The sequence below is a fragment of the Andrographis paniculata genome, unplaced genomic scaffold (genome assembly GCF_009805555.1).
Source record: "Andrographis paniculata isolate CXL003 unplaced genomic scaffold, ASM980555v1 Contig52END, whole genome shotgun sequence".
In the NCBI taxonomy this organism is placed as follows: domain Eukaryota; kingdom Viridiplantae; phylum Streptophyta; class Magnoliopsida; order Lamiales; family Acanthaceae; genus Andrographis; species Andrographis paniculata.
The window spans coordinates 4,228,664-4,249,474 of NW_026137587.1; the positions used below are offsets into that span (position 1 = coordinate 4,228,664).

A 20,811-nucleotide genomic window follows, 5' to 3' on the forward strand; every position below is an offset into this window, starting at 1 on the left:
TAAAACAATGAAGCCTTATAGTATAATTTACCATTTTTAATTTATTTTTAAAATTTTTAATATATATATATATATATATTTATCATAACTACAAGAGGTTTTGCGGTTAGCAGTAGCTTTATAATGCATGATGTTTGCGGTTAGAAACTATTTGCCTTTACAAGATAAACTTGGTTATTATGCTATTTTTTTTTTTCAACACCCCCCCCCCCCCCACCCCCCCAACACACACACATGTTGAAAGCTCACCACTTGATCTATAATAAATAAGAACAGTTTTTATGATGATTTGATTGCATGTTTTGTTTAGGTTTCATCAATCATTTAATTATTTTATTTAGTTCACTCTTACATACAATTGACATAGGTTTAGGGTTAATAATTTAGTGATTAAATTGTTCATGTGAAAAATATTTTAATATGTTAAAGATTCAAACAATATATTTTATATGTTTGATTTTCCATTCAATATTATAAGAAATTTTATGTATTTAATTATATATATTATGCATATAAAATAAGGCAATAATGCATTTTTATTTATTTAGCTACCTATTTAATATTATTGGAGACATTATAAATGTGAACTTGATTTTTATGCTGATTCAGTTGAATATATTGTGTATGTTTGACTAGACATTTAATTATTTTATTTACTTTAGTCTTGTATTTATTTGGCATAGGTTTTGACTGACTTATTTGGTGATTAAATTTTGAATCTGAAAATTATTTTATATGTGAAAGATTCAAAAGATATATTTTATATATCACCTATCTCATATTATAAGACCATTTCTAACCCATCAATTTCATTTATCTAATTTTAACTCTAAATATGCAGTTGCTATTATTCTTCAAATATTCAATTTTTGCTATTATTTTAACCAACTTTTTATTTTTATAATTTAAAATAAAATTTAAAAAAAATTAAATAAAAATCAAATTTATAATTTTAAAAATTAAAAAAATTAAATATATATATATATATATATAACACAACGCAAAAAAATGGTGTTGCTACAGTAGCAACACCAAGAAATGGCATTGGATTTGGCGTGAGTTGGAGATGGAGATGGCCTAAGAGGATTGATGTATTTAATTATGTATTTGTGGATATAAAATATGAGAATAATGACTTTTTATTTAATTAGTTACCTATTAATATTATAGAAAAAAAATGAACATTTTATGTGAGATTGAAGGAGTACTATACATTCAGTTCCTCGACTTTTTCATACAATTTTTGGGCTTGTTCGCACAATTTTTGGGTTGCATGTCCGAGGGTTTGCTTAGGATTTTATCATTGACATTTATAAATATTTGATGTATTGTATTTGCAACATACACAAAAAAATAAATAAATACATACGAGTGAAAATATCTAACTATTGAACTTAATTAACAAATTATCATCTTCTTTTGTGCATTTTTATATTTTTATTGATTTTCTCAAATTTCGTAACATTCCTCTTAGAATATTAGGTAGGTAACTAAATAAATAAAACACTTCCCTTAAATATAATCCTTAACATATAATTTTTTTTTTTTTTTTTTTTCACAAGTATAATTTTTCCTAAAATATCATATAGGTAACTAATTAAATAAAAAAGTTTTCCTATAATATTATATAGGTAACTAATTAAATAAAAAGTCATTATTCTCATATTTTATATCCATAAATACATAATTAAATACATAATTGAATATTCACATAAAATGCTATTTTTTTTTTATTTTTGTCTGTCCCATATAATTTGTTATTTTTTTAAAAAATAATTATACATTTTATTCACATTTTAAATTTTCTAATTTTAAATTTTTTTAATCTTAATTAAATTATTTAGTCATCTTAATCTTCATTTATAATTATTTTTAATAATACACGAATTTTAATTACTTGTTAATGATATTTTTTCTAAATTTTTGTATCTATAATAATAATATGTACATATTTTATGGGACAAAAGGAGTAGTACTCTTCCATGCTCCAACTTGGAGCTCCAAAACACAACAAAAAAAATTGTGTATTTTTGCATGTAAAAAATATGTGAATTATTTTATTATTTATATATGCAATTTAATTTGATATTTTCTAGAAGAAAAATTCTATAGTTAGTAAACACCTGTAAAAAATAAAGAAAACAAACACAACATTTTTATTTATATTATCTATTTTAATACAATAAAATGAGCTTTTACCTATTTAAAATGAATCAAGTTAAGACAAATATGTCGAGGATTTCTAGTTCAAGCGGTTGGTCACTTCTTAGCATGTTGTACATGATTTCGATTGAAATTAAAGCAAACCAAACACTCTCTCTCTTAAATATATATATATATATAAATTTAAAATTTTATATTTTTTTATGAAAATAATCCATGTTAATTATGTATATATTATTTCATTCTTTACAATCTAATATTTATATTAAAAAAATATTCATTGAAATATATTTTTTAAAACACTCAATATACATTTTTAATTGATTTTTAGTTAAATACTCCCTCCGTCTCATATCTATATATCAATTTGTTTCTTGCACGGAGTTTTAGAAATATTAATATTATATTAGGATAAACTAGAAATAAAGGTAAAAAAACTAAATTAACCATATTAGTATTGTATGATATAAAGATAATAACATTTGTGTAATATATTGTAAATTAGAGGAGTATTTGTAATGTTAGGTATATAGTACAATTACTTAAAAAAAAAAAGAAAATTGATACTTTGTTATGGAACAAACTAAAATAAAAAAATGGATAGATTGTTAAGAGACGGAGATAGTATATAATACTAAAACTTCAACAATCAAAGAACATCTTATTTCTAAAGAATGATTCAGTGGTATGAGGATAGACTCGTAACTGTAATATCATACTTCAATTAACAATCAAACATCTTATTCTAACCAACTAAATCAAACTTAAATACATTCTAAATTTATTTTTAATCAAATATATATATAACATTATACCTCAATCAACAATACAACATATCATTCCAACAAAATTGAATTTCCAACTACAAACTAACTTGGCGACCAAACAAACTCTAAGGCTATGTTTGGTTGTCGATTTTTGTATAGACTTTCGGTTATTCACTAATTTTTAATTTCTTTCATAAAGATATCAAATTAAATAAGTACTTATTTTTATTATTATATTAAAAAATAAGATTTTATTCAAAATCTAACGTCTATACTTAATTATATATATATATCATATTAAATAAATAATTTAATTTAATTTTTATTATTTTCAATCTCAAATTCAACTCTCGAACATATAGTAAAAATTTAAATTTAAATAATTATTTCAAATAATATAAAAAATATTAATTTGATATTTTGAATTAAAAAAAATAAAATATTTTTAATGTAATATAAGAAACCCAACAAAACCCATTTCTAAACAAAACTCTTTCTTCAAAAGTTGAATTTAAATGATAGCGTTTGAAAATAATAAAGATTTGAATTAACAAATTATTTGATTCAATAAAAATTAATATTATATATACAAATTTTATTTTATTTTTTAAAAAAATATACAATACAAATAAATATTTAATTTTATAGTTTTTAAAATAAAAAATAATGATGAATGGAGCCAGACCAAAATGATACTCCTTTCAGTCCCATATTGGGTGTTTTCGTTACTGTAGACCCGAGAATTTAAGATAAATATAATTAGTAGGTAATTAAAAATATATTAGTGAAAATAATTAACATATACTATAAATCATTGTAGATTAAGATTAATATTAAGATGATTAATTAGTTTAATTAAAATTAAAAAATTTTAAATTAAAAAATTTAAAATAAAATTAAGATGCTTAATTATTTTCAACAAAAAAAAAAAAGTGACATAATATACGGAATAGATAAAAATGACAATATGGACATGAGAGAGGGTTCTCTTTACTTTGTAATGGAATTGGTGTGTATTTGTTGGTAGTGGCAGTGGTAGGTAAGGGCGGTTGTACTATATATATCTGTATGCAAAGTTGCACTCGTTAGGCAATGCACCACACCAATAACCATATATATATATATATATAAATATATTATCCATTTATTTATTTATTTATTTATATATTATTTAGGTGCTTTTTGTTAATAATTTATTGTTTAAATTCAACACGCTATGTATCTCTGTCATAGAAAATTTCTCATAATATATATTTTACGTTACGTGTTTCTTTGACTCAACACGACTGTACTGTGCTTCATCCATAAATTTTGATTTTGTAACCGCTCACCAACAAAATTGATTTAACATATAATAATAATAATAATAATATTATTATTATTATCTAATCTCTTATCTACTATTTAGAATTGTTCTACCTAAATAGTTTTGAGTGGTCACCGTTTAATTATTTTTTTATATTAAAATATCATCATACATTTGACTGTTTACTCCACTAAGTCTTGAGAATATTTTAAATATTTATTTTACACAAATTCCTGACGGCTCACGTCACCTGTGAAACTGTTACACATGGTTTGCCTAGTATGATTTTTCTGTCGGGTCTGGTTGGTTTGCAGGGTATTAGATTCGATCCGGGGTTTATCCACAGCACATTTTCGGATAGCGACTGCGGGTTCTCACGTCATAAAAAAAAAATATATATAATACATATTCTGTCCATTTTTAATGTATCCATTTTGCTGTTTTAATATGTTTAACTCGAGGGTGTGTTTGTTTGAGAGATTGGATTTTAAATATACTATGCATCCTATTTTTTTTTTCCAAAAAATATTAAATTAAACACATATTTTTTATTTTTTTATATTATACTAAAAATCAATTTTATATTCAAAACATTACATCAACATCTATTTATATCACATCATACAATTATTCAAATTCAACGTATAAAAAATAAACTATATTGCATTGAGGTGAATGGAGACATTACTAATTTTCATTAATCTATTAACAAAAACAAATACGGCATCTAAAAAGCCAAATACATCTATTTTTTTATTTTTACGAAACAAACACACTCTTAATATTTACAAATATATATACATATATATAAATTTGATAGACGAAAAAATATATATTAAAAAAAATACCCTTTACATGGTATACCATGTATATCTTTTGTTTATTTTCTAATAAACAATTATATTTCTAAAATATTAATAATATCTTATATGTAAATCAATAATATTATTGTAATAATGTATAAAATATATTTCCTCCGTTCCATAACAAAGTATCAATTTTCTTTTTTAATAACTGTACTATCTACCTAATATTACAAATATCCTTACAACTTATAATATATTACACAAATGTCATTACCTTTATATCACACAGACTAATAAAGTTATTTTAATTCTTTCTATTTTATTTCTACTATATCATAATATAATATTAATATTTCTAAAACTACGTAAAAAAGCAAATGTATATTTACTTATGAAACAAAGGGAGTAATAATAATACTCCCTCCCTCCCATTGGAAGGGTGGCGTTTGCTTTTTACACGTATATTTTTGAATATTAGTATTATATTAGATTGTAAAAAAGACAAAAATATTCTTATTAGTATGATATAATATAAAAGTAATAATATTTGTGTAATATATTGTAAGTTGAAAAAGTATTTATTATGTGAAGTATGTAGTATAGTTACTAAATTAGGAAATGATAATCTTATTTTTGAACGAACGAAAATAAAAAAATAATAACCTTTCAATAGAACGTAGAAAATATATATTTTTAAATGTGAGACCGAATTACTAAAAAAGACAATAATTTTTCATAGAATATATATATATTTTTTAAAAATATAACATATATTCTCTCCATCTTATATGTTATATTTTGTATATTTTAACAAACAAAATTTTAAAAATAATATAATTAATAAATAATTAAAATATATATTTTTTCCATCTCACCAAATATAAAATAAAAAAATATACAAAAAAATATGAAATAAAAAAGATATCTGTGTAATTGTATTTAATATTAAAAATATTTTTATATTTACATAATTTTTTTACAAATATTCTTTTATTAGTATTATAAAATAATATAAAATAATATTTAATATTTAAAAATAAATATAAAAAATAAATAAAACTTTAAAATCAGACGAAATTAATATTAAATATGTATTTATATCAGACAACACATCTAAAAAGTGCTGCGGCACCTAATCCATGCGCAATAAAATTCGTCAAATCTTCCAAAGCACTACACTAATATCATCATCACTATCCCTTTTATTATTATTATTATTATTATTATTATTATTATTATTATTAACCAATAAATAAATAAAGAAATAAATATTAAATAAAATAATTGCATATATATATATAGGGCCCACACAAAGTTGGTCTACCTACTCCCTTCCCAATCTTAACCATCGGTTGGTGAAAAAACCACTGTATAAAAACCCCTCTCCACAAACCGCCCTACACACGCTTCAAATATGTCGCCGGAGAAAGTCGCCGCCGCACCGCCGCCTGCCAACTACTGGGGAGACCAGCCGGAGGAGGAGTTCTACGCCTCTCAAGGCGTTCGGAACACCAAATCCTACTTCGATACTCCTCACGGAAAGCTATTCACCCAATCCTTCCTTCCTGTTGATCCTAACCTACGCATCAAAGGCTCTGTCTACATGAGCCATGGCTACGGATCCGATACCGGTTGGTCCTTCCAGAAAATCTGCATCAGATACGCCAATTGGGGATACGCTGTGTTCGCCGCCGATCTGCTCGGCCACGGCCGATCCGAGGGGATTCGAGCCTACCTCGGCGATATGAACAAGGTCGCCGCCGCTTCTCTCTGCTTCTTCAGGAGCGTGAGGCTTAGCGATGAGTATAAGGATTTACCGGCGTTCATGTTCGGCGAATCGTTGGGCGGATTGGCAACGATAATGATGTATTTTCAGTCGGAGAAGGATCTGTGGACTGGATTGATTTTCTCGGCGCCACTGTTCGTCATTCCCGACGCAATGATGCCTCCGAAGGTAAATCAAATCTTCTTCTTCTGATGAATCGAATTGTTGCTGAAAAGTGTTCGCTTCTGCCAATTTTTTTGATGAGTTTTTTGTGGTTAGATCTAGAACCTTCGATACCCCCAAAATTGGATGCTTCTTCACTGAACTCTGCCTCCTGTTTGTTGAATATTTAATTAAAACTTTTAATAAAAAAAATAATGATGCTATATTTTATAGAATAATAAATTGTGTCTTGCTGTCTCAGGTTAGGTCGGTGGTTTGGGTGTGTTGGTTTATAGGTTTTAGATCACGTTTTCGCCGTTTATAATTATTTTTTGGAATAATTAAATCAAATTTATAATATGATATTGATATTGATTTGTACCGTACCAAATTATTATTTAGATTTGATTTTTTATTTATTTATACAAAATTACAAACTCAATACACATGTTTCTCTTTTGAATTTTTCATTGTTTTAATTTAAGTAGTGATTAGAATATTTTGGATCTATAATATATATATATATATATATTTTAAGGGATATGTTTCATTTATGTTGAGATACAATTTTGTATATTCGATGTATTATCAGCATGCAAAATATGTTTGATGTTATACAAATAAATATATAAAATTATTTTTTTAGTATAATATAAAAAATAAAATTCTAATTATAAAAAAGTTAATGAATACTAAAGATCTAGTTGGAAATCAACAAACAAATAGGCTATGATGTTGAATATCACATGATGAATTATGAAAAAACACATCATAATTTATTTATTATTTTTATATTTTTTTATACAATTCTCTCTGCCTTTCACATAAAAAAAAAAAAAATCTTTTAAAATCATTTTCACAAAACAAACAGAACCTTATTTGTACTTTTGATTAGTATTATCTGAATATTATTTTTGTAATGAAGTAATTTTGTCCACAACTCCATTTTTTTTTTTTAGTAATGACATTAGAGACGAAATTAAAGATAAAATTATCATAATATAAATAATTATAAATTAAGATTAAAATAACTAATTATTTTAATTAAAATAAAAAAAAAAATTTAACAATTTAAAATGAGATTAAAATGTATAATTATTTTCTATAAAAGGAAAGTAACATGGTGCGTGGGACGGACAGAAACGGTAACATCGACATATCTGGGAGGGAGGAAGTATTTTTTTTAGTGTTTTATCGGTATAATTTGGTGAAATTATAACCAAACAGAACACACAGTGGTATTTATAAACAATCAAATTTGGAGTTAAAATATAATTTGATGCAATATAATAGTGAGATAATATGATACTTTAAATAAAAAATAAAAATACTTATGTAATATTTTTAAAAGGTAGAGTAGAATTTACTTTTGGATATGCTAGAAAGAGAAGAATAATTAATATTAAAAAAAAATTTTAAATTATACACAAAGTGTGTAAGAGATTAAAAAAAAAAAAATAGTGCAAAAATTATTTTTGATCCCATTTTGGTCTTATTTAAATAAAAATTTATCAATTTTAGTTCCAAGATAGTTGAATGGAACTAAACACGGCTGTTCTCAACACGGCCATGTTCATTCACGACCATGTTTTCAATATAATTATTGTAGGTCCGTGATGAGAACATGGACATGAATGTTGAGAACATGGCTGGGTAATCAACACGGCCGTGTTGGCTGTTTGGGACGCCCAGTTACCTTCTGAGTCATCCAACATGGCCATGTTCAGTCCCAATCTACAATTTGGGACTAAAATTGATAAATTTTTATTTGAGTGAGACCAAAATTGATAAATTATTTTGAATGAGACCAAAGTTGATAATTATAATATTGAATAAGTCCAAAAAATACTTTTTTTTCAAAAAGATAATAATAAAGTTGATATAATTGGTCAACAGGTCAGGTTGATTTTGAACTAAAAATTTATATTAAATTAATTTTTTAATACTATGTTTTTCAAGAGTAAAAACATGTTTCTTTAAAAGGGATACTTGTTACTACTTAGTACATCCAAATTTAGGCCACGGATTATGTTATGATCCAATCAAATTAGCCATATGTTAGACTTGATCTTATTTCAACATATATTTTTATATAACACAATTTGTGTTACAAGATATCATATGTTGACTTATAATTATCTTATAATACTTGTGTTTTCGATTCAACTACACAGCTACACCTATTTGCGTACGGACTGCTATTCGGGCTCGCCGACACATGGGCGACATTGCCGGACAACAAAATGGTGGGAAAGGCGATAAGGGACCCGGAGAAGCTGAAGCTGATCGCGAGCAATCCCCGGCGCTACACGGGGAAGCCACGTGTGGGGACAATGCGCGAGCTCATAAGGCAAACCGAGATCATTCAGAGCAACATGGAGAAGGTGACGGTGCCGTTCTTGACGGTCCACGGAACGGCCGACGGGGTGACATCCCCGACGGGATCCCAAATGCTCTACGAGAAGGCCAAGAGCGACGACAAGTCGCTCAAGCTCTACGAAGGCTATGCCCACTCCCTCATACAGGGCGAACCCGACGATTGTTCCGATCGGGTTTTGTCGGATATGAGGGAGTGGGTCGATAAGAGGGCTGAAAAGTATGGGCCAAAGAACACCACACAAATTTAAAGTGATGTTTGGATATGATCCACCAATTTGTGATGTGAATTGATCGGACATATATATTTATATATATATATATATATATGAATTGGACTTATGTATTGTCAATTGAATGAATGAAAGCAGACTTGGGTAAGTACAAGTGAAGTCGTGGTGAAGCCTGATGGGTGCGAATAAGTACAATTAATGTTTGAAAAATAAGCTAAGTTAGGAAAGAGTTGTTAGAATGGAATTTTGGATTGTGTGGGCCCAAGTGAGTCGAAATAAGCTCCAAAACGGATTAAAATGGGAAGAGATAATAAGGAAGAGTCTAAGTTTGAATTTTTGTTGTTTCGCGAATAAAGCATTTTCCCAAGTAACCGAAACATGTGCATGGAATCCTTAATTTTCTTAGAATTTTTTTTTTTATTTTATTTTTTATTATTATTATTTTTTACATACATGGATCATGGATGGCTTCCAGTTTTCCCTTTTTTTTTTTCTAATAATTTTTTAATATTATATTTTATGAAAAAATAATACTCTTGTTGGTTTGTATAAAATGAAAAAAAAAAATATAAAATACTATTGAATTTAATAGAATTGAGTGAAGTGTGCAATGATACTTTGCTAAATAAAGTAAGAATAAGTTCTAACATATATATATATATATATATTAATATTATTTCAAACACAACTTAATACTACATTCGTCTGGCTCTAGTGTCTCATTTACTTTTTTTATATTATTTTTTGAATATTAATTATTATATAAAAACGTCATACAAATTAAGAAAAAATCACAAAAATACTTTTATTATTGTATTATAATACAAATATAATGATATTTGTGCAAAAAAAAAATTATACAAATATAAAGATATTTTTAATGTTAAGTACAATCGTACAAAAGATAAATAAAATCCTTAGAATCGACCAGAGGGAGTATTATTCAATTCACATGTGCCCAATAAGAATATATTATTTATATTTACATTTACAAAATATCACATTAAAATACGATTTAAATCAGAACTCAATTTCAAATCAAAATTAAACAAAATATTTTTAATTTTATTTTTTTACTATTCATTATTATATCTTATACTACTAATTTATAATTTCAAATTTTATATCAAAAATATTAATTTAAAACATCACAAAAAATACTTAATTATATCACATTTTACACATTTTCTATTCCAACATTTTATTGTCACCAAAACTACAAAACAAAACATTTACTACACACTCTGAATTCTGTTAAGGCATTTCTTTTCCTTGGCTCAACAATCTTCACAATTCTCTGTTGAATATTTTCCTCTTACATAACATCATATCCGACCATTATTTAAACACAAACCAAACACAATACGATTACCACAATATGAAATAAAATGTTTGTATAAAACCCAATCGTATGACAAACAAAAATTAATTAAAAAATAATACTCTCTCCGTCCACCAAATTTATGCCTATTTTTCTTTTTGTTTGTCCACATAAAAATGCATTTTTTTATTTATAACAAATAGCCCTTACACAATCCTTAATTTATACCCTTTCAATATTACTCTTATTTATAAAAAACACCACAACTATTTACACACTTAATCTATCGAAAACTTCTCCTTACTTCATTAACTCACTCATATGCCCTAAACTCAAAAAAACCCCTACTTTATGTTATAATCAAGTATCAACCAATATAGTACTATATTACTTAAAACACATATTCAATCGAAATAGGCTTTTATTCGGTGGCCGGACGTAGTACATACAAAAAAAGAAAAGAAAGATAACATCTAAAAAGATAAAACCCAAAAACTTAACATGAATTAGGATATTATAAATCAATCTATGGAAAAAGAAGCATATAGATTCAAGTGGGAAAAGGCTTATTAATAATAGTGGGCAGCAATTTGTGTTTTTGATACGTACATGAGATGATGATATGGGAGTTTCAGTTCCCTCGTTTGTTCTACCCATCAAGTTTTTACCACTTACAGGTTTACATAAATATCACAAGAACCATACCATAGCATAAAATGCCCCATACTAACGACAAAAAGAATAAAATGAAAACACAATAATATATATAGGTATTAACAGCCCGCAAAATGAAAATGAAATGAAATTATACGATGAAAAGGTTCGGATGGAGTTAGGATTCACACCTTGGTAGGCCAAGTTGCTTGAGCGGACATGATAATGCCCACAATGACACCAAACAGTCCGAGTGCACTGCCAAATATCTCGATGACGAGGATCTTCACAAAAAGGGTTGAGTTTTGTGCATCCGACAATGCACAGCTGCTTCCTATTATTCCTACGCATAGCCTTTTGGGGGCGGGGGAGAATCAGTGTATATATAATTATGTGGATTGGAATTCGAGGGTGATTGATTAAACTCTGTAATGTTAAGACTCACCCGCAGACGAGGTTTGCGAATCCCACGATTATTCCAGATGCAAATATAGCATAGCCTGCTCTAAGGGACTCGGCATCGTACATCCTTGAAGAAGGCACACTCTCAAGCTTTGTCTGAAGAATGATAGCTACGATAACTCCATATATGGCGACAGCCTCGCAGAAAATCACACTGAGAGTAAAATGGAAGTTAGAAAATGTTGCCGTAATTCGTGCAACAGATTGTGAAGAATTATGAGGGAATGCATCTCTAGCTCTCGAGTTCGAGCATCAAGTAAATTGGCTCCACAAGTACATATAGAACCGATTACTTTCATGGGCACGTCAATGACCATTGGCATTATCAATTAGGTAGACATTACATATTTACATCCAGTAATCCGCGCACAAACAGAAATTTCTTTAATATGCTCATGTCTAATGATAAAGTAGCAATAGCCAAAGTTTTGTTGCATATCAATGCTTCATGGACAATAATCAGGTGATTTAATGCATAAGCTTGTCATTTTTCTACCACAAGTTCTAAATTCAAATGGACATTGAACATGGGAAACAGGAGAGATCTTAAGCCTTCAATTACATTGCCTAAAAGAATATGCTTCATCAATATTGGAAAATAACTAGAATTTGGAATATAATTATGCAGACTAATCTTCATTCAAAGCATGGTTTAATGGTAACCATCAACTTTAGGGTAAGAAATTTTCAACATATAAAAGCTTTGCTTGACATGACAGTTTGAAAGATGAAGTTTGTCGTCCACATATCAGACATTTATTGCGTTAATAAACTATGCTTAGGGAAATCAAAGATTTTGCATAAGCAAATATAAAAAACAATAAAAGAAAGGCTAGAGAAGACATTATTGAGAGTAGCATTAATACATCCATCATTCCTTACACAGACATGAAAATAGATATAGTTGCATAACTGACCCCAAGTGGATACATCTGCAAAGATGAGTAGGTGAGCTACTCACGATGGGAGCTGAATGGAGTATTATAATGAAGAATTAAGGTTCATTTCCATGCTTTTCTATAGAGTCTCGACATATCATTTGGTACTGAAAAATCTTAGGCAGTTTGTTATTTGTTTAGGTAAAAGTGAAAATAAAACAACAAAACAAGAATTGTTCACCTTGCTCAGCACTCTGTTCTACAAGTACGGAAATATTTTGGCCAATTCCATTAAATCCAAACTTAAAATTTAAGTTATACACTACATAAAATGACCAACTCTCGCATGTTACATACTACGCACAATATTCATTTACAGAGAATAAGTTTAAAATGATGTGATTTGCATAGTCTACTATGAGGTAACACACACTATGAGTAAAATGGAATAAAAATAAAACACCAAAACAAGAAACAATTATACAATTTGGCACTTCGTCCTACATTTACGGAGACTTACATCTACACACGAAAAATCAATCTAGAAAATTACTTACTACACACAACAAACACCCTTCACTCATCGTTGCTCTATTTCACAAGATGTTTTCTAGTCTTTTGCATCCTTAGTCTTCAACCCCTCAATTGCTTTCCTAAATAAATCTCCATAAGACATCCCATTTATTAGCACCATTTTGGGAATCCTTGGTTAAAGTCCACCTAAATAAATAATCCAATTTATTCTTCGTAAAAGTATATTAAGCCGAGTCTTATTAGTGAATTCAAATATTATCCAATTCTTCCCTTCATATATTTTCCTAGACTTCATTTTTCAGTAGAACAATTCTTTAAGCCTTGTTCTTAGATCTCATTTTTTCAATCTTAGAAATAATCTAAAAGCTTATATATTTAAAGTTTGAAAATTTGCACCACTAATGCATAGACGTTCTCTTGGAAGCATCAATAAGTTTTGGTGAACCTGGCATATCTGCTTATTTCAATTTAACCTCAATATATAACCAAAACCAGAATTTCCCAATCACCATCAGATTTCAGAAAACAATCCCTAAACAATCTAAAGCAACACACAAATGGATAAATAGAAATTGATTTAATGAACCACATCTCCGTAGACAAATAGAGCATAACAATAACAAATGAACTCATATTTCAACGTACCTGATTAGGTTTTTGGAAGTTATGCGAGGAGCCTTGATAGCAGCACCTATTAAACTACTTCCTGTTATATAAATCCCCCTGCACATCATGACAAAAGAAATTAAGAAAAACATATCGCAGCAAAATAAAAAAAAAAAAAGATCACCAAAAGATGCGATCGCGGAGATATACCAAGCAGCGCCGAGGACAGAAACGCCGATTGAAATAGCGATTCCAATGGCGGAGTAGGTGTAAGGAGAAATCTGCACCAAAGCATGCGACCAGGAGCTCGACGAAGCCACCATCGTGATTTTTCTCACTCACTGTCTCTCAATCTTCTTCCTCCTCCTGAGATCGGAAAGTCTATCAATCCCAATTCGCAAACGAATTTCAGATTACAGAAGAAAACCAATCAAGATTCACGGCCACCGTAGTTGGGCTGAATAATTATTACTATTACTTTTCAGGTCTTTTAGCATTTTGGGCTTTTAAATTTCATTTATTGGGCCCCATTTTTAAGCCCAATTGTAAAATAAGACTTATTGTGTATTTGTTCTGTGTTTTAATTCTAGAGACTTCTGTACTATTTAATATTACATAATATTATATCAAACATATATATATTTTAACTAAAAATCACATATTTTATTATTTTCAATTTAGGGAGGTTTGGGGAAATTTTGGTTTGGATTTGGTTTTTATTTGAATTTTGGAATGAGTTTGAATTTTGTTGTTTATTTTGTGTTTGAGTTTGGTTAGAGTTTGGAGAGTTTTGATATGTATTGATCTGATAGATAATGAATAAAATAATATAAATATGTATTAAATTTAATTGATAAAATTTATATTATATGATTTAATTATGAATTTATATTATATTTAACATATATATTTAAATTTTTATTTATTTGTATTATAAAAAATTTTATTCTCTACAAAATAATATATATATATTACATATATTTTTTCCCCTATAATTATAATAAATATTAAATTATATTTTAATTTTTTTTTTTTAAAATAATAAATAATGAAAGTAAGCATTGCAGTAAAGAGTTGACCTAGACGTAGAGATGCAGCAGAAGTCATTCACTAATTAGTTTAATTAAAATTTAAAAAAAATAAAATTAAAAGTTTAAAATGACATTAAAATGTGTAATTATTTTTCAAAAAATGAAAATGACATGGTACGTGGGACGGACAGACACGATAATGTGGACATAGCATGTGGGATGGAGGGAGTATATTTTTTCGTAGAATTTTGAATACGCCTTGACTTAAATATCAAATTTATTTATTATTTTAGAGTAAATTAAAAAATAATAATATTTTATTAATTAATAAAAATATATAAAATATTATTGACAGTTTTGCTCTTGCAAGAACAAAAAAAATGATACTTTTATAACAATGAAAGTTTTTAAATAAGATAAAAAAAATAAAAGAATATATTGAATTGAAAAAAAAGAAAATACTATTAAAGATAAAAAAAATACAAAGAAGATAAAACTTTTATTATTATTATTATTATCATCCAATAGAGATAGGAATCCTATAAAGCTCACAATCTCTAGTCTAAGCTCAAATTTGGAGTTAATTATCCTATAAAAATTTTGCCTAACTAGATGCATATAATATCACAAATAAATTCAATGCTCATTTATTTAATTGCTCAATTTTTCTTAAAATATTACATTTAACATATATGTTCCTTGCAAATAGATTTATCAATTATTTCACTTTTATATTAAAACTACAAAATAAAATAAAATAAAAATGACAGGGTGTGTTCGTTTGTAGGATTTTGATAAAATTTTATTATTTATCCAAAAATTTTTCCCCAAAAACGTCAAATCAAACACCCATTTTTTATTTTTTTATATTATACTAAAAATCAATTTTACATTCAAAACATCACATCAACCCCTATTTATATCACATCATACAACTATTCAAATTCAAAATTTTTACTATTCAAATCCCAACTCAAAATCCAAACCCCCAAACAAACACACCCTTAAGAGAATATGGATTGTTTGTTTGTGGGATTTGTGCTTTAAATTAAAAATTTTGAATAATAAAATTAAACTGAAAAGTAACAGGTTATTAATTTAACATAAATAAATATTAATATATATGACAGTTTGAATATAAAAATTATTTTTGTACAATGTATGTTGAAAAATGAGGTTTGATCAAATTTCTTTCGAATATCAATAGAAGGGCAAATTCTCGGAAATATGGTTAATTCATAATAATAACAACATTTTGTTAACGAAATACATATTGAACTCCGAGGCAATAAATGAGATAGGTATTTGGTAATCCAATTAGGTTATAAATCAATCAATATTTGAGATCCCAATTTAAAAAAAAGTTCAACTATAATAAATCTTAATTACAAAACAAAAACAACCACAAGCTTCTTCAACCTATTTCCTCTACAATGGCCAACTTTGGAATACCTCCACAACTCTGGTTGGATCTCCGATAACTCCAATATCCGGAAACTTCTTCGGCGAATTTATGTGTTAAACATGAGTTTAAAACATGGAGATGGAAAAAGATATGACTAAGGGCACAAACAATATTTTCTCTCTCTAAATTTTGTCTCTTAAATGTGCTCATTATAAAAAACAACGTTGAACAACCATCTTGTTGACTAAAAAAATCAGATCAATTAATTTTCCCTTGTATTGATATGGAATGAAACGTTTCTCTATGTATGTTGACCTTCCTTAAAAAATTCAATTCATCTTTTGTATGGATTTGAAGGGATAAGACAAAGTTAAACATATAACCAGACTTTCGGACTGTTTGCAACTTAAATACTGTAAAAAAAATTGATCACAATGACTGTAGGAGATAATAGATTTGTTCATACGCCAACAAAAGTAAAAGGAGTATTTTTCATTGATATTCTCCTATTTTTTGACATATGGTACCAGAAAATTAACCTGTAGAAATTGAGCCACTCACACACCCAATCATCAAAGTAGCAATTCAAAAGTGAGTCCACATATTACATGTCAATATATATAAAAGGCTACATAAAGTCTTCCCAAAATGATACGTTGGTTGTAATTACTATGGACGTCCAAAAAAATCAACAACAATAAATAAAAATCAACAATCATTAAAGCAGCAGTCAACAAAACTTGAACAACTTCCCGTAGAAAAATAATTTTCCTTTTCTTGTATTACTCTCCATTTGTGGGAGCATATGACAAACCTTCAAGAGGATTATGCATGCTCATTTAACATGGCCTTTGAGATTTTTTTTGATCCATCATCATCAATTATTGGTGGAGTATCTATCGCAATTCCATCACTTTGATATCCTCACAACCATTCAGTCATTCAAGCAGTAAGTTCGGTCACGTGCTCATCTATCTCAACACTTAAGTTTTCATTGGAAACAATTAAATTAATTTCCGTACCTTTATATTTGGTTTGGTTGGTCTTTCCATCAATATAAATAACGAGGTTGATTTGTTCTTTAGTATCACCTTGAACTCTATTATCAATTCATAGAAGTTTAACATCAGTTTCTACGATCCTCTTTTCAATAACAAACTTTTCAATATGTTAAGAAATGATTGCAAAAGCAACCCCTCTGCATCACCAATATTATTCCAGCAATATAATCAAGATTCTCAATAGTTTGAGTTGTTGCAATTCCAACATCATCTTCTTGTTGTTCATGAGAGAGTTCCGTTTCAGTGGGAGCAACCACAACAATGAGTTGTGCAACGATCAAAGAGCCCAAAAATCCTTTAAATAATGGTACATGACTGGAATATCATCCGTATCGAATAAATCCACGGCCACAATATCCACCACGATTACTCAATCTACCACTAAAATAAACACCAAATCTGATTCTCGCAAATAAATACACTAAGTCCACATGTATCAATAGTAAATAATTACGTTATAAATACAAAATCATAACTTTTTTTTAGAAATTTTTTTATCTAATGGAATAAATAAAGAAACACGTAATTACATTGTAACTATATTGATGGATGCCATTTCCATGTGATACTTGTCATTTCCTTATTGATAGATAAGGCAGTTAATTTGTATACTTGTCATTTCCTTATTGATAGATAAGGCAGTTAATTTGTATTCATGTAATTGTAATTTGTTTTGCCTATAAATAGGTCCTGATGTGAATCAAATCAAATACACTTACTCTTCGTTACTTCTATCTTACCATCCCTCTCTACTTTCCATAACATATAAATAATAATTTATATCTTTACATACATAAATATATATAGATACATTATATTCACTAGCCGTATACATATATTTTATATATTATATTATTTATTATATAACATTATTATTATTATTACTATTATTTAGTGGTAGTAGTAATAATATTACTAACCATATTATTGTACCAACAGCAGCTTTTGGTATTAAAATAAAATTAATAGAGAGTCTATTTGGTTAGTTTTCATGAAATTCATGTTCGTATTATGTTTTTATTTTTAATTATTATTAGTTTTTAAATACATTCACTAGTGTTTTGATTTGAAGAATTTCTTTGATATGAAATATAGAAAATCGTATCAATAATATAAAAATAATATTAAATATTGATTTTTGTGAAAAGATAATATATATTGAAAATAGTGTCAAAAAATATTAAACAAACAAACCCTATATTTTTTATTTATTTACTCAATAAACAAATATTTTAATATACATTATTAATATTATTTTTTTTTTTGAAAATTTAATTTATATTCATCATATGTAAATATATATTTTATTTATTTTCATTATACAAAAATTTATTCTCTACATATAAAATAATATTCATATTAATAATTTTTAAGATAAATTATAAAACACTTAAATATATCTTTTAAATTTATTTCAATTATATATTAATTAAATAAATCTTATTAAATCCAACTTTCAACTACAACTCCCTAGAACTAGCCAACAAAGAAACACACTCTTAATACGTACGGCTAAATAACATAATTAAATGAATTCACAATAAAAATGATTTCAATAATAGTTATGTATAATTTATTTATTTATTTATTTTTATTTTTTTTATTTAGTGTTTTAATTTGATGTATTCTTTTTTATGTTAGCTATAAACAATTGTGTTAATAATATAAAATTTGATATTTTATTAAATTGTTTATATTTTGTAAGAGAATATATTATATTTATTATTTATATTATATGGATTCATGTATATGTATTATAATTTTGTTATTAATATTCATTGAGAATTGTGTTATTAATATTTACTTAATGATTTAAGAGTTTTGAATCCAAAATAATTCTACATTCACTCTTGATGAAGATTTGTTGTCCAAGAGATAAAGTGAACTACATGCATTTTTATTTTAGTTTTTATGTGTACTAAAATTAAACATATATTATTACATGGATACAATAAAAACAAGATAAAATTAACAAAATATAGATGAAAAAGATGCTAAATAAAGATGAAAAATTATTCGTCAAATCCTCAAAGATCCATTCAAGACGATCAAATCCACATCTCAATCCGAATCCAAATATTACAAAAGATTTAAATGGTGGATACACGCTAGATCGTCTTTTGTACATTATAGGCATATAAGTTCTAGCTAATCGATAGTTGTTATTCTAGAGTTTTCCTTCTCAATATGCAATCATAGCCTAAGAGAAGTGTATTTATTTTATTATCTATAGTTTTAAGTGTTTTTATTGTGAGGTACGGAGAGTCAGTCGTAAAATTATTATAAGAAACGATATTTTGTATATTTTTATTGACTTTTATTTATGCTTGAACAAACCAACCTTTGATCCTATTTGGTGATTGCTCATTTTTGTTCAATTCATTTGTTTGAGGGATTGGATTTTAAATTTACTGTTTATCCTATTCACCCCCTTCAAAACATCAAATCAAACACTTATTTTTTATTTTTTGTATTATACTTAAAAATCAAATTTATATTCAAAACATCACATCAACACCTATTTATATCACATCATACAACTATTCAAATTCAAATTTTTTACTATTCAAATCCCAACTCAAAATCCAAACTCCCAAACAAACACACCTTTAATAATTTTTTATGTAACAAAAGTTAAATATCCTTATCAATTTCGAATGTGGTTTTATCATGTTAAACAAATAAATATTTACGGAATGATCAAAATGCCGAATGAGAATAATCAAAATCATACTCATTAACTCACTCAACACATAAAAATACATCAGAAATCACATATTGTATGTATTGCAAGCATGTGTCGTCTGCTCTAGTTTATATGTATGTTGTATTAAAATATATTGTATAATGAGATTAGCTATATTATGTGTTATGCTAACTATTGACAATTTATGTGTCGTATTTATATTATATTAATTTATATATTGTATTGTTAATTTACATTTCATGTTTTACATTCTGTGTACTTTAAACAAGTATTTAGTATAGTTTAATATTATTTATATATATATTTAATATAATCCAACATGTTTACTCTATGTTCAAACTAACAATTTTTCAAAAGTTATAATCATTCTATCCAATGAGTACTAAATTAAAAACTAATTAATAGTTTAACATTGTGTTTAGGTTACCTTGGAAGAAAATCCAATTCTAGTTGTCCCATAAGAGATGGCCTGGTGGTGTAGGAGTTGAACTTGTGACCACAAGGTCATAGGTTTAAAATCCCAACATCTTAGATCACCTGCCACGCATAGGGTATGCCCTATCCACTCCTTTAA

The 20,811-nt window shown here is 26.9% G+C and overlaps 2 protein-coding genes across 2 annotated transcripts; one reads left to right on the forward strand and one right to left on the reverse strand.

Moving 5' to 3' along the window:
* Window positions 1-6,424: 6,424 nt before the first annotated feature.
* On the forward strand, window positions 6,425-9,698 carry LOC127254959 (caffeoylshikimate esterase). The gene is made up of 2 exons (XM_051280328.1): window positions 6,425-6,996; window positions 9,144-9,698. The coding sequence occupies exons 1-2, from the start codon at window positions 6,457-6,459 to the stop codon at window positions 9,594-9,596; spliced, it is 993 nt and encodes a 330-aa protein (XP_051136285.1). The 5' UTR covers window positions 6,425-6,456; the 3' UTR covers window positions 9,597-9,698.
* Window positions 9,699-11,448: 1,750 nt separating this feature from the next.
* Window positions 11,449-14,445, reverse strand: LOC127254632 (V-type proton ATPase subunit c''2). Its single transcript, XM_051279846.1, has 4 exons — window positions 14,244-14,445; window positions 14,073-14,150; window positions 11,999-12,169; window positions 11,449-11,907 (listed from the first exon to the last, which is right to left on the reverse strand). The coding sequence occupies exons 1-4, from the start codon at window positions 14,354-14,356 to the stop codon at window positions 11,739-11,741; spliced, it is 531 nt and encodes a 176-aa protein (XP_051135803.1). The 5' UTR covers window positions 14,357-14,445; the 3' UTR covers window positions 11,449-11,738.
* Window positions 14,446-20,811: the final 6,366 nt, after the last annotated feature.

Excerpts from the sequence above, each read along its gene's own strand:
- LOC127254959 (XM_051280328.1), top strand. The coding sequence starts at position 6,457 with ATGTCGCCGGAGAAAGTCGCCGCCGCACCGCCGCCTGCCAACTACTGG. Across the intron at positions 6,997-9,143 it reads ACGCAATGATGCCTCCGAAG|CTACACCTATTTGCGTACGG; the intron begins GTAAATCAAATC and ends TCAACTACACAG.
- LOC127254632 (XM_051279846.1), bottom strand. The coding sequence starts at position 14,356 with ATGGTGGCTTCGTCGAGCTCCTGGTCGCATGCTTTGGTGCAGATTTCT. Across the intron at positions 12,170-14,072 it reads ACTTCCAAAAACCTAATCAG|TGTGATTTTCTGCGAGGCTG; the intron begins GTACGTTGAAAT and ends TTTTACTCTCAG. Across the intron at positions 11,908-11,998 it reads TTCGCAAACCTCGTCTGCGG|GCTATGCGTAGGAATAATAG; the intron begins GTGAGTCTTAAC and ends CGCCCCCAAAAG.